This window comes from Labrus bergylta, chromosome 21 (assembly GCF_963930695.1).
Source record: "Labrus bergylta chromosome 21, fLabBer1.1, whole genome shotgun sequence".
Lineage (NCBI taxonomy): Eukaryota > Metazoa > Chordata > Actinopteri > Labriformes > Labridae > Labrus > Labrus bergylta.
Window position 1 is genome coordinate 2,640,663 of NC_089215.1, and position 25,774 is coordinate 2,666,436.

General features: G+C 40.9%; 3 protein-coding genes and 1 long non-coding RNA gene across 8 annotated transcripts; 3 read left to right on the forward strand and 1 right to left on the reverse strand.

Annotated features, from left to right (window-relative positions):
* Nucleotides 1-418: 418 nt before the first annotated feature.
* Nucleotides 419-15,282, forward strand: ttll6 (tubulin tyrosine ligase-like family, member 6). Of its 3 annotated transcripts, none has more exons than XM_065949772.1 (17): nt 419-572; nt 3,207-3,374; nt 6,180-6,340; nt 6,578-6,616; nt 7,449-7,567; nt 8,085-8,215; nt 8,303-8,459; nt 8,547-8,690; nt 9,428-9,513; nt 9,590-9,815; nt 10,089-10,267; nt 10,358-10,546; nt 11,222-11,381; nt 11,703-11,987; nt 12,132-12,197; nt 13,385-13,577; nt 14,309-15,282. In XM_065949772.1, exons 3-17 carry the CDS (start codon nt 6,181-6,183, stop codon nt 14,569-14,571), a joined length of 2,397 nt encoding a protein of 798 aa, XP_065805844.1. In that variant the 5' UTR covers nt 419-572; nt 3,207-3,374; nt 6,180; the 3' UTR covers nt 14,572-15,282. The 3 variants fall into 3 exon arrangements, with proteins under 3 accessions (XP_065805844.1, XP_065805845.1, XP_065805846.1); XM_065949773.1 differs by having other exon boundaries at nt 13,424-13,577; XM_065949774.1 differs by having other exon boundaries at nt 13,448-13,577.
* On the reverse strand, nt 14,518-17,112 carry LOC109995931 (uncharacterized). The gene is made up of 3 exons (XR_002278486.3): nt 16,542-17,112; nt 14,833-14,860; nt 14,518-14,656 (listed from the first exon to the last, which is right to left on the reverse strand). It is a non-coding gene; the product is annotated as an uncharacterized lncRNA (long non-coding RNA).
* On the forward strand, nt 17,092-22,131 carry hoxb6b (homeobox B6b). Of its 3 annotated transcripts, XM_065949778.1 has the most exons (4): nt 17,092-17,227; nt 19,423-20,156; nt 21,158-21,190; nt 21,284-22,131. In XM_065949778.1, exons 2-4 carry the CDS (start codon nt 19,694-19,696, stop codon nt 21,547-21,549), a joined length of 762 nt encoding a protein of 253 aa, XP_065805850.1. In that variant the 5' UTR covers nt 17,092-17,227; nt 19,423-19,693; the 3' UTR covers nt 21,550-22,131. The 3 variants fall into 3 exon arrangements, with proteins under 3 accessions (XP_065805850.1, XP_020505485.2, XP_020505486.2); XM_020649829.3 differs by lacking the exon at nt 17,092-17,227 and having other exon boundaries at nt 19,202-20,156; XM_020649830.3 differs by lacking the exons at nt 17,092-17,227; nt 21,158-21,190 and having other exon boundaries at nt 19,202-20,156.
* A 380-nt stretch (nt 22,132-22,511) lies between these two features.
* On the forward strand, nt 22,512-24,861 carry hoxb5b (homeobox B5b). The gene is made up of 2 exons (XM_020649832.3): nt 22,512-23,372; nt 23,785-24,861. The coding sequence occupies exons 1-2, from the start codon at nt 22,745-22,747 to the stop codon at nt 24,030-24,032; spliced, it is 876 nt and encodes a 291-aa protein (XP_020505488.1). The 5' UTR covers nt 22,512-22,744; the 3' UTR covers nt 24,033-24,861.
* Nucleotides 24,862-25,774: the final 913 nt, after the last annotated feature.

The window sequence follows — 25,774 nt, forward strand, 5'->3', positions numbered from 1 at the left end:
TGTCATTGTTTAACAGGATATAACCTGATTAAGAAAGCTAACCCTGGTTGGTGCATAGAAGTTAACTGTATGTATAACTTTATGTTAACATATTCCATACAAAAAAAGACATTGATTTAGATTTTATTTTCAACTAACATTTCTATTTCTAAGATATATTTTTATATTTGAATTTGTTTAATTATTTCACCACTGCTCTAATAACTGATCTACTTATTTTATAATCTAATTCTGATTTAAATGTCTTTCCTTTATTTTTCCCACCTAAACTGCAGGTGCATCTGATGATCATCCTGTAGCTGCACGGTCTCTCGTCGTTGAGCCAAGGACCAATCAGAGAACGGCACTCTCGCACTGCTGTCCTCTGATTGGCTGAAGGCAGTACCGGGGGGGCCGTTCCATCTGAAAGGCACGCGCGCGTGAGTTCTCTCATGTTTACATTTGTACGGTGACGTCTTTCCCTCAATTCAAGACTTTTTGACGCCCGCGAAAACAACAACATTTAAGAAAAAGAAAAAGGTTTTTCGGTTCGTGTGTCTGTGCGGGAACAAGGAGGACACACTTTCATTACGGTAAAGTCAAGTTTGAGGGTTTTGTTGGTCGTTTTAAAAATGACTGTCTAAAGTTTCTTGCTCGCCAGGAAGAAGCCAGCATTCCGTTACCATAGAAACAGCCCTGTTACATATAGCATATATGCTAGCTCTAAGTTAGTCGGTGAGCTACGAAGTTTGATTTAGTGATAAAACTCCATAGATATTGACTAACCCAAATGTTCAGACATTATCGTATAGTGTAAAGCTTTATTTATTTATATGTGAAGGTACAAATCAGACACGTTTTGCTTTATTTTATGCGCTGGTGTTATGCCGAGAATTGCACCCCTGTTAGAAATGCATGCAGCTCTGCGGAAGTATTAGAAAACTGTAGAAATCGTATCCCTGGGGACACATAACCATTACCCCCCCCCCCCCCCCCGTTAATATCTGACTCTGAAGTGTCTGTAGTGTAGATCTGAGGGTGAAAGCAAAAGATTGAATTATAAGGCTGGGTGCAAAATTCTGCAGTGTAGTGTCTGACATATTCTGAGATGGATGCAATTCTCGTCATAACACCGGCTCTCAAGAAAGGACACGTTTTCCTCTTGAGAGCTGTTTCTTTGTTTGTTTGTTTTTGTTTGTTTTATTTGGACCCCATCAGCTTCAGCATAGCGAGAAGCTCTTCTTCCTGGGGTCCCCAGTTTATATTGTGACAATACATTTTACAAATTCATATTATATATTATTCTTTTCACACTACACAAAACTTCCACAACATTTCTTCAATAACTAAAAATAATAGAAAATTTACATAAATGAACAAAAAAAACACAAAGAAACAGACAAACACAAAGGCTCTGTCTGATTTACATAACATGGTTACACAAAAAAGGCCCAGTAGTCTTATCGGTACTGACTAAAGTTTCTCCGTCGATAATGTTCTTTAACACTTCTTTTAAAATTGTATACAGTGCTTTGTTGGGAGTGAATTCCATTCCAGCATTGTTCTGTATGTTACTGAACATTGAGATGCTGATGTTCTTGATTTAGGAAGAGTAAAACAACCTCCCTCCTTCTTTATGTTACAGGATACTGGTTAAATCTTTTGAAACGTGTGGAAGCAGTTACGAGCTATGTAGCCTACTTTTGCAAAAAATTACAATACAACTAGGACAAAATATTCGATAGCATGTAAAGGTCATGCACCTTCTCAGATTAAGGTAATTTGAGTTTTAAAAGTACCAAATAATGCAGACAAATGTATGAATATTGCTTTTCTATTACGTCTATTTTTCTGGTATTGTTGACAAGATTGTAGGGTATGGTCTTTTCCTCCTGGTGTTTGTTACCTTACAATGTTACAATTCACTTAGCAGACGCTTTTATCCAAAGCGACTTACATCATAGAGTAGGTGCAACACTAATCCATTCATACACCGCCACAGTAGCAGCGGGAGCAATGCGGGGTTAAGTGTCTTGCCCAAGGACACATCGGACATGTTGCTCAACCTTTTGGTCGAGGGGGGACGACTCTACCAACTGAGCCACAGCCGCCCGTTTGTTACCTGTGCTTAAACAAATTAGAAATTACTTATTTATTGAAAAATAAATATGTTCTCTTTACTGTTACAGCATGAGGAAAATGATGATTATAGAAGGAGTCTTGAATCTTCAAATAAGTGATTATATAAAGCAGAATAAAAAAAACCCGTTTCTAAACCATTAGGGATCATTGCACATTCAGTTAATAAAAGCTGTACTCGTTTAAAGACAAAATAATCCACAAAACAGGGTTCTTATTAATAACACACCTGGGGCAATTTGTTTTCTTTCATGGATAAAAGCAAGAGCGCATAATATTTTCCCACCCACGTTTAATGTGTCTATAAAGTACACCACTGTCACATTAAATTATAATTGCATTGCTCTGTAATTGTATGAGAGCTCATGTTGCTCATGAAACACTCTCTCTCACACACACAAAAGGTTTGCACAAACACAGACATGACATTTAATAATTAAATTGAGATTAGATTAGCCGGTGATCTTTAAAGCATCATAAGGACAACAAAAGGTAGATAAGTGAGTGGAAGAGTGTAGGATGTCAACTAATGATTGATTAATGTTTGATTAATCAGGGATTATTTCAGCACTAGATTGTTGATTGTTATAATCCCTTCAATATTATCAGATTGATTATACCTGGCTGTTTTGACAAACAGGACACATGTTTGTCTGCTTCGTGTTTCACCAACATTTCCCCTCCTGCCTGTGCTTCATTTTTAATGTCTGCAATGGAAGGCTAAGCCTCAACAGGAGGTACTCCATTTCAACTTGGCTAAAAGGATAGATGTCCAGCCTGTTCAACTGCAACACACAACTCTTTTCAGCACAGATTTAAATTTAACAACTTGAGGTGTTGAAAAACACTTCTCCTATTTCAGTGGACAAATATCAGGGATTATCCCTCTGCGCTCGCTCCCCGCTGAGGTCTACGGCTCATTCTCTCTCCATCATGTCAGGAGGGATCAGGTGTTTTGTCCCCTCACCTTCTAATTGGTCACCAGATCCACCGCTGAGCCTGTTGCTTGAGTGTGTAAGTCAATCTGAACTGAGCCATCGTTGTGTTGATACAAATCTACTCTGTTTGTGTGTTGTTGTTTTTTTCAGAGGCAGACACTGCTAGTGGACAAGATGTGTCTCGTTGGTTTGTCTGCTGAGGAGTGTGACAGCATCTTAAACGGCTCTTGAGACCAAGATTGTTGCCGTAAAGAGGTGACAAAGAAGACTGACAGGGACGGCAACATTGCTGTCACAGATGTGGGCTTAACAGTGCAGGTGAGTAAGCGCAACGTTGGGGACTTTAAACTTTGCTCAGTAGAACTTTGGCCATTGAAAAAAAATGTGTACCCTTATTCTTAGTGGATTGGCCAAATGCAGGATCGAGACTAAAAAATGACAGCTTCAACGATGTGAAACTGTAAAGTCTTCATCAGTGTATCAGCTTTATTGACGATAACTAACTTAATATATTTGCAACTATTGGTTTTGCCTAAATGAAACTCCAGTGATTGTGATACTGTAAGTGCAAATAATTAAAAACACACCGTGTAGTAACACAAAAGAAAATAAGATGATAGTGACAAAATGTATGAACTGTGACGTTTATTAGACTCCATATCAAATATGCAAACCAGCCTTTCTATTTTATTTAGTTTGAAATGGAGGAAATTGGCAGTTTTAAAGACAGTACACCATACTTTTGGCTTTAATAACTTATAATTAGCAATTTTGTTATTGCACTTTTATATGGTAAAGTATTTATAGCTTTGAAAGTGAGTGTTTACATTTCTAAGACAGTGAACTGTACTAAGCTGCAGGTTAATAAGGACCAGTTTTTCACAGTTTTCATTTATATTTTGAATGTTTGCCTTTTTTTTTTGTTACATTGGGAGAATTAAGTTGAATGCACTTAAATGGAGTTCATTAAATAGCTTGTTTGAGTTTAGCCCTGCAGCTTGTTTTGGAAGGAGACTAGATGATAGCTAGCGCCAGCTTAGCACGTCACGCTACAGTCTGAATTTTAAATGAAATCATGTAATGACACTGAGCGGTTAACAAAGTCTTTTATATCAAACCCAGTCATTGTTCTCAGAGGACAGGCAATACAAAGGTGTTATTCATGTACCTGTTGTTGTTGCTGCACACTGAGGGATAACCACAGAGAAATCCTTCACAGGTCTGTAACCGTATCCCGGGCCGAGGTCAGCGGGGCGTCTCGGCCCGATGTAAAGCTCACAGTTCAGGGTCAGGATTATCCAGATCACTGGATCAGAATACTGTTACCTGGCACCGCAACCTCCCACAGACTATCTGGGGTGTCCCTCCTTACTGACACCACCACCACTCTTTTCAGTATTCTGTCACAATCAGAATTAACTTGAACTCACCTTCACCCTGCAAGACACCAGATAGGCGGCCGAGGTGAACAGCGGAGACGCTGCTGTGACGATTACATGCAGACAGACATAAACAGAAGTCGAGGTGGAACTAAACTCATTCATTTGATTTCTGTGAATTTTATTTTATAGCCATGGTAGCTGTGGGGCTTTAAAAATAACAGTGTTGATCTGTTGTACCTTTGCTTTTGTCCAGACTAAAATATTCTTAACAACTCTTAAATAGATAGCCATAGGATTTATTCCAGACATTAATTGTTCCCAGGATGAAACCAAACAACTTGTTAGATGCAGCTGTTAAGTTTGCACACCGGGTTTAGAGTTAAATGTTTTAACAACTATTTAGTGATCTACCTTTAAAGATTTATTATGCTCCAGATAAGACACATATCAAAAGATAAGGCTCTCATACAACACTACAAAATCTGAACTGACCCTTTTATTCATCCCCATTTGAGATCATTGTTAACTTTGTTCAATTCTAGCTCTATGACTAAACTCTGTAAAACTAATGAACTAGCCTCAGCTGTGCTTTGTGTGTTGAGTGCTAATCCACTAAAGTCGGCATGGTAACAAGCTATGGTAAGCATTTTGCAAGGTCATTAACTTAATGAGCATTGGGCATGCTATGATTAGCACTGGCATGATTGAACATATACATCCTGCATACTTGTTTATTATTCTCTCATTAGTATTCACTGCTTACTAAAAGTCATAGTTACATCAAAGAGGAGTCAGCATATAACAATTTTAACATCTCTATTCTAACAGTAAGAAACTTCAAATTTAACACACAGACAGGGACATCAGGAACAAGAATCCATTGAAAGTTTCTTGTCACCTCTCACAGAGATATTTTTTTTTTAAATTAATCAAAATGTCTAAAATACTCAGTTTCTCTATGGAATTTGACCAGAATTCAACTTTGATTATTTCAAAAATTCTACAGTAAAATCTATTGAAGATTCTCAGGACTACTGACACTCTACCAGGGATTGCCAGAAAAAATGTACAACACATGTGCTGCATTAGAAGTGACACTACATTAAACATACTGAAGACATGTTGTGCTGTAACCTGTCACAGGAAAATATAAAACAAGGTATGTTATTTATCATGGGTTTCATGATAGAAGTAATGTAACTTTTCTCTCACAGGGTGGCTGAAGAGAAATATGATATCTAAAAAGCGGAATGCATATTAACTTAACATGACGTATGTTTAAGACTGGTTATGAAACTAAAGACACTTTGAAAGACTAAAATCAAACCTTTAAGAATGTGAAGGACAAGATTTTTTCACGGTTATCAGTATTTTGAGTCCTTCACAAAGTGCTTAAAGTTTTCCTTTTCTGTCAACATTTTTTGTGAAGTAAAAAAATGTAGGCTCTCGTTGTTGTTAGCGTTAATTCCCCCTGGATATTTTTTGCATAATTTGTATCCGTGCTGCCACAATAACTCTTGAATGGGCCTGTGCTGACAGCCAGAGCACTCACCTGATGAGAGAGATGGAAACATGAGTCCATGCGCGCACCAACAGTGTGCACTCGGCTCTAAGCTGCGGAGCACATTACGTTAAAGACATAACATTTAAATGAGAGTTAAATGGCACATTATACAATGTTTTATTTTGTTCCCACAGCTTCACAGAAGCTTTTTGCATTCTTTGTGTTGTGCTTATCCAGGATGGGTCTACCTGTGGACAGCCCAGACAGAAACGATGCACATAAATACGAGCAGCACGGAGAGGGGGAGGGGGAGGGGGAGGGGGGTGAAAGCCAAAGTGAAGCCCGCATCCACATCCCCCCGCCCGTCAACCCGAAGAAGAGGAGAAAAGGCAAGAGAAGGTACTTAACTAGCTGGATCTCCTACTTTTGCACTCCTGCAGTCATTACCCGATGCAGGTACATTATGTCTGAGCACCCTGTCACTTATGATTTTTATCACTTTGTCCTGGAGGCTCTTAAGTTTTTCTTTCCTCGCTCGTCCTCATCATTCTGAATGGGCATATAATGAGGCGTTTAGGGGACCTTGCAGCAAAGCAGATGTCTGTCCCTCTCTCTGTCTCTCTTCTCTTCCAGATGACTGTGGATCAACCTCACCAACTGCAAATATGAAAGTGGTACGTTTGGCTAAAACACGACCGAGCATAATGTCCATGATTCTTTTAAATGGTGCACAGAGATAAATCAATCTGCACTCAAGTCATGTAGAATAAATTCTTGGAGTAAAACAGAGAACATATTAGAAAGTGGGAAGTATTAGATACACTATATGGCCAAAAGTAAACTTTCATCCTAGTCCACTTTGCATTTAATTGCAAAGACCCATTCAACTCACACACACAGGTATTCCCATTAGAGCACACACACACACACACACACACACACACACACACACAAAGACAAACTATATAAAGAAAATCACACCTTGTTTCATTTAGTGTGAGAAACTTCAGCTCCTGCCCCTCCCACCAGCTCAGAACCGTGACTAGAGACGCTCAAGAGTGACGCAAAAGCCACATTCATTGTAAATTTCCCCCCGATTATCTTATCTTATCTTATTCCGACCTGGCCGTTCAGAAACGAGGTCACATTAGAAAAAAGCAAACTTGTATCCGATGTAGGATTCCACATGAATATGGGACTTGTTTGATTTTAAATATCAGATTCCCTGTGACTTGTGATGTTCAAATTAACTTAACAAGAATCTGATCTCAGTTACATATGTTAAAAAAAATGATTTGGGTCACTTCTGTCTGCAGTGTGAACGTAGCCTACGTGGAAAGACCAAAACCAGAGGAGTGGAGGATGTTACAGCAGCAAATTAATACCCAGGGCTTTGGAGATATTAAACAATTACATAAGGGCCATGTAGTGTATTTAAAAAAGTACCAAATGTATAGTTATAATTCATCCAGAGCTCTCATAATTCTTGCTGTTTGTGTGTCTCAGTGCGTCGTGCCGCTCACAGATACGGCCTGAGGGAGTCAGTGGAGGGTGAAGACTGGACGCTCTTCTGGACAGACTGCTCCGTGTCTTTAGACCGTGTGAAGGACATGAAGCGGTACCAGGTATTCCACTCAATTTGCTCGCACATAAACACACTCGACACATTAGTCGCATTGTATTTGAAGACTAATTAAGCCGAAATCCAACATACAAATTAAACAGAAAATGAAGCGTGTGGGACTCGTCATTCTGCTCCGTCTATTTGTTATATTCTAAGTTGTAATTTAAATTCTTCCGCTCAATAGGCCCACTCACTGATTAATAAAAAATGTAGATATCCGCTGAGATTATGAGGCTGGGTTTTTTTCTTCAGGGCACAGTATTCATGGCTCATAACAGTTCTTCACCTCAGGTAATCAATTTGTAATCTAATTGGGTAATGCAGTGCGGGGTCTTTTCAGCTCCAACGATTTTTTTTCCCCCTGAACATGAAATTGGAATTGGTTTTATTTAGTCATATCTCACTTTTGACTGTTTGGAAAAAAAATACTAAAAAGTCCGATATTATACCTGTGGTTCACAGTCGTCATATGCTCACAGATTAATTCCCTTTGTGTGCGTCTGTTGCGTCATTTCCAGAAGATAAATCATTTCCCAGGGATGAGTGAGATCTGCCGCAAAGACTCGCTCGCAAGAAACATGAACAGGATGCTGAAGCTGTTCCCCAAAGACTATAACATCTTTCCCAGAACGTGGTGCCTTCCTGCAGAGTCAGTTTGCACGTGTTGTTGTAATTTTGTCCTCTCTTTGTGTTTATTTCTTTATGTATTGACTTCTTCTCTGGTTGCATTTTGCAGCTACAGTGACTTCCAAGCTTTCACCAGGGCCAAAAAAAACAAAACCTACATCTGCAAGCCAGATACGGGTTGCCAAGGAAAAGGCATCTTCATAACCAAATCAAGTAAAGACATTCAACCTGGAGAACACATGATCTGCCAGGTTTACGTCTCAAAGGTAAGGGTACATCACGCTGCCCCACTCTGCTCTCGTAAAGATTCAAACACAGCTCTAAGTTCAGCTTGTTTTTCCTTCCATTCGCAGCCTTTGATTATCAACGGGTACAAGTTTGACCTGCGTATCTACGTGCTGGTGACGTCATGCGACCCGTTCAGTATATTCATGTTCAAAGAGGGACTGGCTCGCTTCTGCACCACCAAATACAACGAGCCGACACACGGGAATGTGGTGAGACTCTGCAGTGATTTGTGGATGCACACTGAAGTTAATGAAAAGGTTCAGGGATGTAGATTTTTAAAATACTTGATGTTGACCTCTGCAAGTCTGATCCTAAAAGTTCCTGTTCTTTTGGAAATTACCGTACTATGTCCAAGCAGGAACTCTTTTTGAGGTAAAATAACGTCCCTGGAATTTATTTAAGTCCCTTGTTCTCCACGTGGGCCTATTCCCTTGTAAAAGCTCCTGAGGTGAATCTTTTGGGACGCCTGTGCATGTTGGTGCACTCGCCCCATGTACAGTACAGGGGCCTCCAATCGAGCAGCCCAGGTTCCGTCTAGTGGCTCCTTTCCCGCTTGTCATTCCCCACTCTCTCTCTGATTTCTTTCTCTATCCACTGTCCATCTCCAAATATATGCATAACCAGCCCTCCCCCCAAAAAGAATCTTCTGTAAGTAAGGTATTCTAAATCTGCGATAATTTGATAACAGGTGATTGAAAACGGTACAATCTCCACTATTTAATTAATCACCCAAAAATAGATATTACAAAAAAAAAAAAAAAGAAAAGATGCCTGAGAGAAAGAAAGAGAGCTCTGTCTAAACTGCACAAATACAATGGCAACGTTTCGGTATCAGCAGCACCATCAACAAACTTTTAGTATTTCTGCAAAGCTTATCAGAGAGTCTGAATATAATCTTCGTCCCTCCTTGTGAAACATCTCTCCCACTTTGTCTGTCTCATGTCAGGACGACGTGTGCATGCATCTCACAAACTACTCCATCAACAAGAACAGTGAAAACTTTGTCCGTGACCAGGACACTGGAAGCAAAAGGTAAATAAACATACAATTTCCTGTCGTGTCGTCTTTCTAACACTGTTAAAAATCTAAACGTGTTATCGTCCTGCAGAAAGCTTTCCACCCTGAACAAACTCTTAGAGTCCATCAGCTGCAACACGGACAAGATGTGGAACGACATCGAGGACGTGATCATAAAGACGCTGATCTCCGCTCACCCCATCCTGAAGCATAATTACCACACCTGCTTCCCCAACCACACCACCGGCAGCGCCTGCTTCGAGATCCTCGGCTTCGACGTGCTGCTGGATCACAATCTCAGACCCTGGGTGCTGGAGGTGAAAAACAAAGACCCCCTCAGTTTGACAATCTGTGAATCAGTTGTTAAAAAGCAGATTTTCTGTTTGTGTGTCTAAATCGTTATCAAGACATATTTAAGTTTATTCAAATTTGTTTTCAACACCTTTTTTTTTGTAGCATTTTGAATTAAAAATAAATTGTATTCCACACTTGGAACTTTGAATGTCAGCTTCGGGCTTCCGTAGTTAATCTAGAAAGTCACAATCTTCCTCGACCTCTGCTCCATTTATTTTATTAATGTTTGTTTCCAGGTGAATCACTCCCCAAGTTTTACCACCGACTCCCATCTGGACCGCGAGGTGAAGGACACTCTGCTCTACGACACTCTGGTCCTCATCAACTTGGGCGCCTGCGACCGCCGCAAGATAACCAAGGAGGAGAGACGCAGGGTGAAGGACAGGCTGCAGCAAAACAGCTCCAGAGAGGCCAGGTAGGGGATCTGTCACATGCATTTATGATGTGATTTTTTTTTTCCCCTCAAGGTCATTCACACTTGCCTGAATGTTGTTTCTGCCACCAGGTCGGAGGAGCTGCGTCAGTGCCAGGCAGCCACTGTGGAGCAGATGGAGAGGTACGAGGCCAAACACCTGGGAGGCTTCAGGAGGATCTACCCCCGAGAGGGAGCAGAGAAATACGACAAGTACTTCAAACACAGCAGCTCGCTCTTCCAGGATACGGCGGCGTCCAAGGCCAGAGAGGAGTGTGCCAGGTGAACTTTAAACACACAGTTCAGGAACGAGCAGAGGCTGTTTGTGATGCTGATTCAACATCAACTGAGTATGTTTGGGTTTTGGACAGTCAGCCGAGTCCCTGAGAATTGTAAATGTTTTTTATTCAATCTTTTCATTTAATAAATTACATTTTTTCTCACTTATTCAACAAATGTGTTTGGAAAACTGTGTTTTATGTAAAGGTTTTTGGGGAATTATTTAGAAATCAGGGGGAGAGAGTGAGAGATTGGGGAAGGACGTGCGGGAAATGAGCCACAGGCTGGATTTTGAACCTGGGACGTACCCTTTTTAGGACAGCAGTCTCTGTACATGGGGTGCACGAACTACCCACTAGGCCAGTGGAATAACCCGGAATAACTGTGATTTAACCTACAGCTTGACAGCATTTTAGAAGTACATCAGCGTTTATTGGTAGATCATAATATACTTGATCATACTGTATTTTGTTCTTGGTTGCATTCCATCTTTGAAATAATAAGAAGGGTGCACCTAGAGGGGATAAACTCTATAGTTTTTAATGTTTTTCTTTGTTTCGTTTTTTTTAGTTTTAAGGTTATAAAGGGAAAATGGGATGTAATTATTTACCGGTTATAATTGTTAATATCATTTTCTGCACATAAACCCCTCAGACATGCTGAATTTTCTGTCTTTAGGCAGCAGCTGCAGGAACTGCGTCTGAAGCAGGAGCAGAACGATAGAGACCAGAAGGGAGGCCGGAGGAAGGACCTGCAGGGGGAGACGGCGGGGGAGGGATCCAAACCACAAAGACGAACACAGACACAGCCCCCCAAATCAGACTCCGACCTGCAGCCGGTGAGGCTAAAGATGCAGATTTCTACATGTTACCACAAGAGGGAGCTAAGCAGCCTCTGCCCCGTGATGAATGGTTCATATTCTGGCTGACCCCCTTTAGAATAAATGTACTTTTACACAATTTAAATAAAGCTAGAATGATATTCCTGCAGATCATTTTTATTTAATGCCTCTTGTTTCATATTAAAATATATTTTATTGTGCAGACAGGAGAAACAAACAGTGTTATCAAGGTTATTCACTGACAGTAATTGGAAATATATCATTCAGCCACAAACATCGAGGCAATAAAAACAAATTGAATCAAACGTTTCTCTGCAGCCGCCTCTGTCCAGTGTGCCGCTGCATCCTGAAGCTGCAGAGGTCCAGGAGGTGAAGAAGCAGCAGGAGGTGGAGGAGGAGGAGGAGGAGGAGAGAGAGGCGGACGAAGAGGAGCGGGAGCGGCTGGATGCTCTGCTCCGGAGGAAGAAACTGTTGCAGGACCTTGGTGTGGTGGATCAGATCCACCAGCTGCTGCAGGTCCAGAGGAAAGGAGGGCGGGTCAACAAGGACGCCTGCAGCCACCAGCAGTGCAAACCGGCTCATCAGAGACCGCAGCAGAGCAAGGTGAGAACACAGTACAGGTAACACACGTGTCCAATATGAAGACACCAATTACCTGATTTGTCATGGTTTGTATTTGTTCAGAAGTTGAAGATAATTTCTCTTTTCAGCCTCCAGTCAGTCATCAGTTTGTTTCCTGTTTTTCAGTTTGATTCGTTCAAACAGTTTTCCCAAAGGACGAAGGCACAGCCCTTCAGTCAGATCTCAGGACAGGTACTCCATGACATCACACATTCAATCGACAATTGAATCACAAAATCTTCTAATTTCAAAGAAAAAAGGATCATAATTGTGTTTCCTCGAAATTTCAGCTATCCAGTCCCTTGGGGTGAAAAAGTAATATTGGGGTTTTGTCATGATTTATTTATTTCTTCTGTTATTGGCTTTAAAAAGAAAATCCCTCATTCTGTGCAAATGACAGCAAAGCATCAGCAGAATTATGATGTGCAAAATATCGTCTTTAAAAAATGACCTACCTAAAGAAAAGCAGAAGAATTGAGAACATTTTTCAGATTCCTCTGAATTATTCTCTGAAAGTTATTAGATTTGTCGTAATTATATTTAATACAATAATGTCTTGTATAATGACGTAAAAAAGCTCAGTCACAATTTCCAGGCATCAAAAATGTCTTTTGTCTGACCGAACACCCGAATCTAAAGACATTGAACTTAATTTATTTAAAAAAATATATATCATAACAAAAAATGAAAAAAAGCAAAACAGCAAAATGACATTTTTGTAATGGCAAAATCAGAGAATTTTTTTAAAGGTTTATTTTTTGGCTTTTTATGTTTTTATTTGATAGTAAAGTGAATAGAGATGGAAATCTGGGAGAGAGAGATAGCGAAAGTGGGGAATGGCATGCGGGAAAGGACCCACAGTTCGGACTGTAGCCTCTGTCCATGGGGCGTGACCTAACCGCAAGGCCATCTGCAGCCTCAAAATCAGAGACATGTAGCTTGAAAAAGGAATTAAATGATCAATAATTGACATTCTTTTGTATTTTGAATGACTTATCTATGAGACTGTAATCACTGGAGCTTCAAATTCGATACCTGATTTTATGCAAGTTCAGCACAAAATACTTTATTAGAAAGAAAATAAATTCTAATGTTTGTCTAACTGTTTGTTCTCCGAGAGGTCAAGCAGAGCACGCTGTAATCTAAACGCACATATCCAGTCTTTGAGCATTTTTTGTGACTTTTAAATATGTATTTGTAAATTGTAAAACATTTTAAAGAGCGATCTGAAACCAGACAATCAGCCAAATCATGAAATCAACAAATTAGATTCCCGTTGTGATCGGATGTAATCGTCAGTGATCGTGTAACTCCTGAAGGACATTGTGGAGAGCGTCACAATAACAATAACCTGCAGCTGTTTTAATGATTTAATGAAGCAGACTGAAATAAGACATGATGTCACCGCCGTGTCGCAGCAACTTCTCTCCCACATGACTCAGCTCGGCGTTTGGCCCTCCACGGACCAGAGGAGCATGAACGCCTCCGGCTTCCTGCAGAGCGAGGCTGAGAGCCACAACAGACCGGCAGAGATGAGCAGGACCTTCAGCGCCCAGCGGGTACACTGGCCAGGTAAACACACCTCAACACACACCTGCAACAACACAGCGGCTGAAGGGAAGGTCGACTACAGTCTAATGTTATGAATGTTTCCTTTTTGTTTTTTCACCAAGATTCAGGAAAAAAAACAACCTTAATGGATTTTATCTTAATTGCACAACCAGTTTTTGCTTCTTTTTTTTTTTGCACCTTTTGTTTGAACATATGTATCTATAAAATGTTTGTTCCCCTAAATTATGAATACAAATTTAAATATAAGAAAGTAAACAAGTTTTCAGTGAAGTGTGATGAATGCAGCCATCACTCGTATCACCGTAGAACATTTTTGCAAACTTCTTCACTTCACTGACTGACATCAATTTATTAATTTTTACTCTACATTTAAAGAAGAAATATGAATTCTTGTTTTGTAGCAGCTGCGAAGAAATATTTATTTTCTTTCCAATAAACAAAGAGTTAGAAATTATCTGAAATTATTCGTTTGTACGCTTCATTTTACCATGATTTTCTTTTTTTAAATTATTATTATTGTTTGTTTTTTGTCTTATTTTGCTTTTATCAGTTGAGAGAATTTTGGTTGATATTTTAAAAATCAGGTTGTGGGGAGCATAATAATTCAATAAAACAACTTAATTAACTCTTTATTCTCAGGTCAGACAACAACATGGTCTGTTAAGTTTTCAAACTAAACGACTTCACAGCCTGATTGTCTTTTTAAACTCCTGCGCCTGTCTCCTCCTCAGCGGCGGGCGGGCCTCTCTCTGTGAGGCAGGACGCCATGAGCAGCCCCTACACCACCGACGCCAGGTCCCGTCCCGGCATCCCGCTCATAAACAACATCCCCAGAGGAGGCCTCCGCTGCAGCTCCCTCGCGTCCCACGACCCCGCTGCCCTGCAGAGCCTGCTCGTCGTCTCAACCCGTGCCCCCCTGGTCCGGAGGCCTGGCTTCTCTCACATCGTAAGAAACTCCTCCCGCAGAGCCCCCCAGTACGGAAAAGGCCAGTGACCATAAACCAGGAGCGAGGGGGCAGTGGGGGTGTCTGCATTTAATCCGCTCCTGGATTAAGTAGATCTCCGGGACGGGAGGAGAGCTAGAGGAGGAGAGGCCGTTAAAACTGTGAAAACACACAAACACACTGTGCCTGTGATGGAAGTTTGAACATGAATTTTATATCTGCTCCTGCAGTTCACGCTGCCTGCCACAATAAAACCCTCCAGCAGAAACAACACAACCCACTGAGTGTGTGCTCACATGTGAAATATTTACCTCTGAGGGTGAATTATGTCACACAAAGCTGCAAAAAAACAAAACAATTTAGTGCCAAATAAAAGCAGAAAAGCCTGATTTTACACCACAAGAACTATTCCTTCCTCTGTCCCTCATTTCTGACTTTGACATCAGCTGAAGCTCTGCTCATTAAACAGAATGCCAGTTAACATTTCCAACCTCATTGTACCACAACCTGCAGGGATATTGAAATATTTAAAGGCCTTCTGCTCCCTTTTTCCTCACACATTTATTTTTTTGAATTCCTGTATAGTTTTTTTTTTGTTTTTTTTTGCACTGATGTTAATAAAGCATCTTTTTTTTTTTAAATGTTCTTCAGTTTTAGTTTTCAGTCTCTTCTTTTTATTCAGGATATGTTTATTCATTATTTTTGGATAATGCAGGACTTTAAAAAAAAGTATTTTTTAAGCCTCAATATTTTTATTCTCACATTTTTATATTGTTTTTGTTAGAATTAGAATTAGAGTTTTTACTGTTTGATAAGTAAGGTCGCTCCTCGGGGTTCATTCTGCAGCTCATCACTGAGATAAAGAAGTCGTAAAGTTTTACAACATCCGCTGTCTTTTGTTCTGCTCACAGACTGAAGACAAATCGAGACAAAACTTTCAAATGATCAACGAAATGATCTGAGCTGCTGCTGCATCCTATTGGACAATAAAACCCTGCACGTTTAATAAAGAGTTCACACCGAGTTTGTACAATCATTTACAAATACACACAGGCGCGTTACTACATAAAGAAAACGCTGTAAGGATTCGTTAAAAAGAAGCGAGCTTAAGGAGTGTAATCGTGAATCTAAAGCCTTTAAATTAAGCTTCATAAATATATAATTAAAATGTAAATGCATCTCGGATTTGAATCGAGATGTTTAATATTCGTCCTGTGATGCTGAAAGGCCTCCGCCTTGCAGAACCATGAAGATATTTGAGTAACAATCTTGCGGGCCTGCAGAGAGAAATCAACAGCTCTGAATAAAAGGCCTTATTATGTTATTAGTTTGTATTATTATGGGATAAGATTCTTAAACTTTTAAATCTATTTTTTTGATTAAGTCAGATCCATAATTCTGTAATTTCTTCAAACTGCACTTTCACATTTTAAAGACACGATGATCCAGCTGTGAGTTTGTATCTTTGGAGGTGAAACGAGCTGCATTCACGGAGTTTATGGTTTTATTGCGTCTATAAATGTCGGAAATCCTCATAGGGAGGGGAAATCAGCAGCATTCAGACTGAAAAGGGCTTTTTTTTTTAAACAAAGAAAACGGAAATTAGACGAAAAGAAATAATAAGAAATAAGATTCAGAATAATGTTTAAAGGTTTGAGACGTCTTTAGTCTGTGGTGGGAATTTAATTTTGTCCTGGTATTCTTATTCAAATGAAAAGTTGGTGATGAAATGAAGTTTTTGTGAGTTTAAAATCCCCTCAGGACTCAAACCACTCCGATAAGACTTCAATCTCCGGCCTGTGCTTTGATCAAATTCAACTGAAGGGAACAAATCCTCCAGTTTGAGATCATGAAACGTCTTTAATGCTTGTGAGCTCATTCTTTGGTGTTTTGAGGATGTGTTATGGAGGTAAGTGAAACGTAAAGAAGCAGTTACGGAGATTTGGAGTCAGAATAGTCTGAATGAACCCCCCCGCACATCTAGATCACATCACAGTAAACAAGAAGAAGCTGTACAGACCTTCAGTGCAGGAACAGAACCAGGTGCGCATGACGCACAATGTCACCCTCACACTTCCAACATCCACACATTTCCCTTTTCTTCCCGCTCTTCTTCTTAAGAATCCTGCTTCACATTTACACATCTCAGGCCTCGGATATAAAATAAAGATGGCGATGAGAAAGCGCGTCTAAAGCACAAAAAACGGCGGCTGTTTATGAGAATTTACAACTTTGCTGTGGAAGTTTACGACTCGCGCGGCTCTGGGATTGGTTGCTGGCGGTCATGTGGACAGCAGGAATGGGAACTTATTTCCCATGAGGTTATATTGCAGCTGCTGTTTTTTCCCCCCGCACATTCACTTAACACTAGTAACACAACCTTTTTCTTGGATCTTTGTATGTGCACTGTTGTTTTTTTTGGGGGGACGTTTGGGGGACTGTTTACGCGCGTAATTTTCTTTATCCAAAATGAGGGCAGAGCGCAGCCTCCTCTCTGTGTGCGCCATGTTAATGTAGCTGAAAATGGTTTCTGTGTGCGTGAAAATGAGGGATCATCACACTCCTGGATGCCGGGGATTACTTTCAGGACATCACTTGAGCAAAGTGTGGGGGAATTTGTGTTGGGAAAGCACCGAGAGGAGAGAGAGAGCGTCTTCTGCAGGAGTGGCACCCACACACAGCCTCATGATGGATTATCAACAAAAGGTAAGGGCACCGTGTTTCTAATACGCCGCCGATTAAGTCAGCACAAGTGCGCCGCTGCAGCGCTGTTGTGGCTGGACTGTCACTGTAGGCCTGCTGTTTAGATTACAGGATATAAGATCATCAGTCTCTTTAAGAAATGGAGAATATCCAGCATCCAAAGCGTCTTTTTTTCCCCACCTGCTCTGTGTGAGATATTCACACCGTGGCTGTCTGTGTCTGTTTTAACCCGTGAGGTGCTGCACTTCTTTAAAAGAGGACAACAATCTGCTTTTAATTATAGTAAATAATCCAGTTTAATCCATGTTGGAGGCCTACAGGGTGATAATGATGTTATATAATCAAGACGGCTGCAGGCCTGACAGGCTCGAGTCTGCTGATGACGATGTTGATGATGATGATGAAGGACAAACAGGCCCATGAGCTGATGCTAAAGCTTTTCTTTTTAACATTTCTTTATCAAAATCTACTTCAATTTTAATCTTTTATCAAATTCAGTTCATTAGATATTCTTTCAAATCTTTGTTTCACGCTGAACATCCTCTTAGAAGTCCTTTTAGTGTGATAGCGCGAGGCTCCTTCTCGAGCTGTTTCGCGTCTCTTTTATCCAAATATTTTTAAAATCTTTGCACAAATCTTCGCCCTGCTTTTGGCTCCTTTTCGATTTCACGAATATTTCACAGCCTGGCGTGACTGCGTGGAAACATTTAGTTGTGTTTCTGTCGAGTCTGCAGTGTTTTTCTGCCTCCTGTTCGCTGCTTCTGCTGCTGCGGTGTTTTTTTTTTTTTTGTCCTGAGATGTGAAAACGTTGGATTGTCTTTGAGTCGGTATCAGTGACTCTTGTTTGTTTCCAGATGTGAGCAGCAGCTGTTATCAGCCTCCTGCAGGGCTGCGGCCTGCTGCAGAGACTGGGATGTCTTACTCTGTTGAATGCAAATATTTTAATATTAATACAAGCCTTTTGATAAAAATGATTTTCGTACAAATGTTGATCCAACACAGATATTAAGGCCTACACATCCTCCGCGAAGACGAAAACCAGATTTTTACATTTAATTCTACCAAACTTTCTTAAAAAATAAATTAAATGTAGCAAATTCCCATGCAAAACAGTGCCATACATTTTTATAATCACATTATTTATTCATTAAATGAAACGCCTTATTTCGTTCTCGTGATTTATTTATTTATTTATTATTGAGCATGGCGACTTCAAATAGAGTAAATTAAAAAGGTAAAAATCATCTTTAAGCGTTTTTAAGCATCAGAGAAATAAGATAACATTTGATTTTAAGATTTTAAGAGATTATTAAGCACCAAAATCAAACATCAGTGTCGTTATTATGAGGTTAATAAATGTCTCTAACCGCAGGAGTGAAACTCAAAATAAAGGTTATTAGTTATAACGAGCAAGGAGGGGAAATATGATGTATGCTGTGAACAAAATAACAAATAAAGAACATTAAAAAACAACATATTGATATCTGTAATGAAGCATGATGAGCTGCTTATTGTTTCTTATTCGTTGAGAAGTGACTCAACACTCATCCTGCCTTCTTTCACACGTTTATACTCACGCAGGTTATTTCTTTAAATGGCTTATTCGTTCCCATTGATCGCGAGGGGATGAAGGTGTTGAAGGTGATGATGATTTTCTTATTAGAAGCGCGTGTCCTCACTCCATGCTCCTCTGCACGTCCTCGTGGAAGTCACAGGACGAGCTCGCGCCCTTTAAAAAGCACAAAGATGAAGATTATTGACTCGTTTCTGTCTCATAAATTGATGCTGGTTATTATGATTTCTGCTTGTTGTTCAGAGATACAGTTTATTAGTTTATTGAGTTGATTATTGACCCAGGAGGGAGGAGAAGGTTGGAGATGGAGGATGAGGAAGAGGGAGAGGGAGAGGGAGAGGGAGAGGGAGAGGGAGAGGGAGAGGTCAGGGAGGGGGACGATGTTCGCTCTGTGTTCGTATTTGTGCGTAAATGGAGATAATGCGCAAAGTATTTGGCATTTCATTCGTTTGTCCTTTCTGGTTTTTGCAATGTGTGTGTGAGTGTGAGGGGGAGGGAGAGTTTGTGCACATTGCAGAGCTTCAGAAGTCCGTGTGTGTGACAAAAAAGTTCTCAAACAAACATCTTTTCTTTCTAAATATATGTTTTAATTTTTCGGTTCTATAACGCACGTCGTGCGTAAAAGCCCGGACAGGCTGGAGCGCTTCATTTCGATTCACCGGGGACCCCTGCGCGCAACAAGAGCCCCCCCATGGGTGCAATAGTGCAAACACAGGCTGCGGTGATTGGCCAGAGGTTGATCAGATGGTACACTTCCCCTCTGTATTCAGTGGCACCTCGCAGCCCCCCCTTTCAGCAAAAACCAAATCTCGGATAAAGTAATGGCAAAACCACTTGGACTATAAAAGACAACAAATCATATTCCTCCGGAGTATATACACCCCGTTGTCCACCCAATGAGTTCCTATTTTGTTAACTCAACTTTTCCCGTGTCTCTACCGGGAGGACAGGACTCTCTCCTGGGTCAGATACCGTTATATTCCTCGGGATACACCGATCCGTTAAGACACTACTCCAACGCGGCCACATATGGAGCCGCCAACATGCAGGACAAGGTTTACCCCGCGTCCTACTACCAGCAGACGGGCGCAGCAGCCGCCGCGGCCATCTACGGCCGGGCGAGCGGCGGAGCGCCCTGCGACTACAACCCGGTCGGGACTTTCTACAAGGACGCGGAGGGCTCCTGCGCTTTCTCGAGCCGCGAGGAGCAGCCGCTGTTTGTCACTCAGGAGCATCAGCAGCGTAAAGCGGAGTGCGCGGAACAGGCGGTCAGCATGAGCAGCAGCAGCAGCAGCCTCGACGACAAGTCCTCCACCCTCATCTACCCGTGGATGCAGAGGATGAACGCCTGCTCCGCCGGTGAGTACCACCACTCGGATCTCACGTTTTTCTCTCTCTGTTGTTGTCACGCAGCCCTGGAGGTAAAAAAGAATCCCGCGCTGCGTGATGGAGTGGTCGTCCCGAGCCTCTCTCACACACACAGTTTACCTGTCAGCTGTGCCGAGTCTCTGACACTCACACTGATTTTTAACTTTACGCACAGAAACATCAAAATAATCTGATAGTCACTGAGTTTGAGATGATCGTTAATGGATCTTTGTGCTTCCTTCAGGGCTTCGGCTGCTTCATCATCATCATCACATAGACGCGCACACACGCACACACGCACGCACACACACACACACACACACACACGCACACACACACATGCAGACTTGGCCTACACCACCCGAGCTTCAACTTAAAGCCCTTAATGTTACACATACTCATGGAGCTTTTTCACGTTTTTGAGCTACAGTAAATATTTTAAAAACACTCTGAGTAGCTTTTTAAAGCCTCACATGAAAACACAAATATCCTAATTTGATTGCTTTTCTTCATTTTTGTACATTCTGAGTCTGAAAGTACATCTTCACCCTACAGTAATACAACAATACACTGATGTGACAACAGAGGCTAGGGTCACTTTTACGCACAAAGTTCAGGCACAGTACAGTGTACATACATACACTGGAGCATCCATTAATGACATCATTTGGCAGGTTTTGCCAATAAAAATAAATACAAAGCTCATTATTAACTCACTGTAGTGTGTAGCATGGGTATAATTAACAAATATGATTGACTAATCTTAATAATTTATAGAAAATATTCCTTAAAAAACAATCAAATCCATTGTGTGCCAATGTGAGGCGTTAACGCACCACAGGAAAATACTGTAATTTGACTATAAATAATGTGACGTGTTTAATAAAGTACAGTTTTTTACATCATTATATTCATACACAATAAAAGATCATATTTAAATGTTAAAATATTGTAAATTTCAGTTAAATTACCACTATGTTGTATTTTTTCAGACGTACGCCTTCAGATTTCAAGTGCACTGTCAGGTAGATTTTCTTTTGCACTTTGGTAAAATCCTCCATCACGAGTATTCATTATTAACTGATGATTTTTGGATGTGTTTTGTTTTTTGTTCCCAGGGCCGTTTGGCAACAGTGGGCGCAGGGGCCGACAGACCTACACCCGCTACCAGACTCTGGAGCTGGAGAAGGAGTTCCACTTTAACCGCTACCTGACCAGGAGGCGCCGGATAGAGATCTCTCACGCCCTGTGTCTGACCGAGAGACAGATCAAAATCTGGTTCCAGAACCGCAGGATGAAGTGGAAAAAGGAGAACAAACTCCTGAATCCCTCAAAGACAGCGGAGGAAGAGGAGGAGGAGCAGCAGGCGGAGAAAAAGAGCTAAAAAGGACACTGAAGAAAGAGGAAAAGAGGGCACGTGTGTGTGTGTGTGTGTGTTTGTGTGCACACTCCTGAAATAAAATCATTTCTTTGTAGATAAAGTGCCATGTTAGAGATAGAGACTTTATTTCAGTATGTGCACGGTGATAATGTCTGCATTAGGTTTTAAAATCTGTCCTTGTGCTCGTGTGTTTATTTAGGGGACTATGCAAAAAAAAAGAAAAAAACCCGCCAAAATGTAAATAATAAGTGTTTAGTTTTTGAAAATGTTGTTACCTCATCTACTGACTTTGTTTGAATTGTTTTTTTGTCCCCTCATGGCATTAAAAAGAGTCTCTCTGATGTACATCTTGTGCTGTAGTTGTTCTCGAATAATATTCAGAAAAAAACAAAAAAAACAAAAATAATAATAATATTATTAGTGTATAGGCTTTGTTGTTTACAGCTGTGCCATCCACATTTGTACAGATGTTACATGTTATTTATTGTTGTTCATTCACCATGTGTTCAATGCACATCTTGGATATTGTGTGCAATATTTTGTTTAGAAAAATTGTACATAGAAATAAAGGCTTTTTGATGTATATTGGAAACTCTTGTGGCGTCATTCGTGCTCAAGGAAAACGTGCTCATTTTAATATGATTATTTAATATCATATGGGGGTTAGGAGTCAAAATAATCCAATAAATCGATATAAAAAAAAAAGTTAAATAAAAAGATTATAAATAATTTCCTCAGTGACGCTGTGCAGATCTCTCTTTGTTGATAAGTCTGTGTTTGGAGCTACCTGAGCCTTCTGTGGCCTACATTATCAGCGTGTTACATAAATGATGGATGACTCCGCGGCCCCCGGTGGGGAGCAGTACCACCTCTCTCCGGAAGATGGCGCCCTCTGCCCGCCGCGGCTCTCGGGGGCGCAGCGGGGAGGCAACCATTGACTGGAGCCTAACGACCATTATTTCGTCATCATTTGTAACCATGGAGCATGAATTACCTCTTGAAGTCATCAGTGAGGATTTACGACTGGTCAACAAAGGCACGTGATTCCCGAACGCTCTCCCCATATTTGGCCGCATACCTGGCAAAGTACAGTAGGGGCTTCATTGCTTATAATTCATGATTGCATCCATAAATCGTGCAAGCACACAGGATTATAGCGACAAAGATCTACAAATCGAGGCTTTAAAAATCCAAGCAAATGAGCTCCTACTTTGTAAACTCGTTCTCAGGGCGCTATCCAAATGGCTCCGACTATCAGTTACTAAATTATGGGACTAACGGCGCTGTGAACGGCTCCTTCAGAGACCCTGGCACCATGCATTCCGGGTCTTTCGGCTACAACTACAATGGAATGGACCTAACCGTGAACCGCACCAACACCGGCAGCCACTTCCCGGCGGTGCGGGAGGATGCGCGGGGGTTCGGCCAGGACGCCCGCTACAGACAGACGCCCAACAACTGCTCGCTGTCCTCCTCCCAGGATCCGGTGCCGCAGCCGCCGCCGTCGTGCGCCACGGCCAGCCGGGAGCCGCTGGAACTAAAGAGCCCCTCTCCTCCCTCTGACCGGAGCGCGACCTCGGGCGGCAACAACCTGAACAAAAACACGAGTGCTCATTTCACGGAGATAGAGGACGCCACCGTCGCGTCCGAGACCGAGGAGGGCGCGCACAGCAGCGGCGGCGGAGCCAGCTCTGTTCCGCGGGCGCAGCAGCAGCAGCAGCAGCAGCAGCACCAGGACCCCAACGCCACCTCCTCCACCCCTTCATCAAACGATTGCCAATCGCCACAAATATTCCCCTGGATGCGGAAGCTGCACATAAGCCATGGTATATTCACACCTCTTACTAATATTTATATTTGAAGGATGTCACGCTCGTAAATCTGTCAGGTGTTGCATGAGTGAGCAGCGTGGTGTGTGGATGGCTGAGGCTGTTTTTTGTGGAGTGCTTGCGGGGGTTTTGTTGGCATCAGATGAAGGTTGCAGACTGGGAGAGAATGCGTGAAGAAAATGTGGATTTGGACGCGTAAATGTTGCAGAAGTAGGAGAGAGAAGAAGCTATAAAAAAAACAATAACAGTGGAGTGTTTGTTGTTGCATGCTTTTCGTGTTTCGTGACGCCAAAAAAAAAAACCTCACAGCCTCATCCTCTTGAGGCTGTTGTGTTTTTTTTTTTTTTTTGCAGTTGCAGTTGCTAATTTTTTTTTTTTTGTTGCAAAAAAATTCTCTGTAAAATTGTAGATATGACTGGACCAGACGGGAAAAGGGCCCGAACCGCGTACACCCGGTACCAGACGCTAGAGCTGGAGAAAGAGTTTCACTTCAATAGGTACCTCACCAGACGGCGGAGGATAGAGATAGCCCACGCCCTGTGTCTTTCCGAAAGACAGATCAAAATCTGGTTTCAGAACCGCAGGATGAAGTGGAAGAAGGACAATAAACTGAAAAGTATGAGCCTGGTGACGGGAGGCAGCGCCTTCCACAACTGAATAACTTTTTTTTGTTTGTTTGTTTTTGTTGTTGGGGTGGAATTAAAAAAAAAATGATAATAGTAAAGAAAAGAATAAAAAGAATCCATGAGTACTGTAAAGCTATGAGAAAAAAAAGCGCAGCACCTTTCCTTCCTTCCTTCCAGCATGCTATTGTGATAGAAAAAGAAGTATTCTGTGGTGTTAAGAAGTTTTTAGTTCCTGTTGTTGTTCTATGATAGCTTCTAGATGTCCTGTTTGGAGAAGAAGAAAAAAAAAAAGATGTAAATATGAACTGGGAAGGGGGGGGGGTAATTAATTGTCTTTTGTTGCTCTCTCTCTCTCTCTCTCTGTCTCTCTTGAAGGTGTTTCAACTTTGAGCTCTTTATTGTGACTTCTTCACGGTCTAACAGGAGTAAATTCATTGTACAGTTATAGTAAAAAAAAAAAAAAGATTTCCAAACCATATGCTGCTCTTCATTGAATGTAAACCTTATTATTATTATTATTAATGTACTCCGGGGCCATTCAAAAAAACGCTTTAGTGTAACTTTTGATGCTATTTTTGATCTTGTGGCCAGATCCATATCCAAAACTTTTCATAAACAAGCCAGTTGTTGTAGCTCTGTAGGATATTTTGTGCATCTGTTATTCCTGATTATTATTATTGTTTAGGGTCTAATAATGAGCAATGCAAAATGTATTCAACCTGTCAATGTGATCAATTTTTAGTGCAAAGGGTTATTCTGTGCATTAGGCAGTGATGTAAGCTTTTTTCGCCAATAAGCTTTTTGTATTTGTAAGTGAACTCATAGCGCTTGGAAAATAAAGTTTCTCTCAATTGCTCTGATTTGTCTTCCCCTGAATTATCAGTTAGAATAAAGCGAATAAAAGCAAGACTACAAGGCCTCGATTTCGGGCTTTTGTCGTGCGTAAAAACTTCTGCTAAAGTCGCTAATCATTAACTAACATTAACAACATTTCAGGCTTCTTATTTAGCACCAAGAGAAGAGAAACTTTCCTCTAACTTACCTCCTCTGCTGCAGGATGTTGGGATTTCCAGGCGAGGAAAAAAATGTTAAAATCCAAATTAAAAAAAGAAAAGAAGTGTCTTTGGCTTTCAGGTATATAAGCAAGGCTGAAGTTTGGTAAAAAATCCTCCCTTGCCAAAGATTGTATAGGCCTATATTACTTACAGACTGTGAAAAGTCACGTGAGGTCCATAAAGTTGGTTTTATGGTTTTGGGGAGTAGACAATGTACTATATAATTCACAACCTTGAATGAAAGTGACGGCTTAACTGCATCATGGACGGGACTGGAAAGGCTGGACTGCACGAAGAGATGTCCGGTCATAACTGCAGGGAAAAAACAACAATATGGCTGCTTCATTTTTATTTAGAAATATTAGATACGAATTAAAGTTCTATAGGTTTAAGTGTGGATTTTAGCTGCTGCTTTCCCCCTAAAAAAAAAAGTTATTTACACTCCAACAATCTGAGCCAGGTTTATTTATTTTTGCACTTTAAAACATCTCAAATTATTTGACACTTTTACAGAATAAAATCTAACCTTTTTATTTTTTAGAGATGCATCTACAGGCCAATTTTTCTTTTCCTAGCAATTGCAGTTATTTTTTAAAGTTAAAATGCTTTTTTTTCTTTTTCTTTTTGCAAAATCTTTTAGTCAAAGAAGAAAAAAAAAGGCAGATTCTCCTCTTTGTGCAGCTGACATGAAACGAACTTGAGCGAGCTTCCCGGAGTG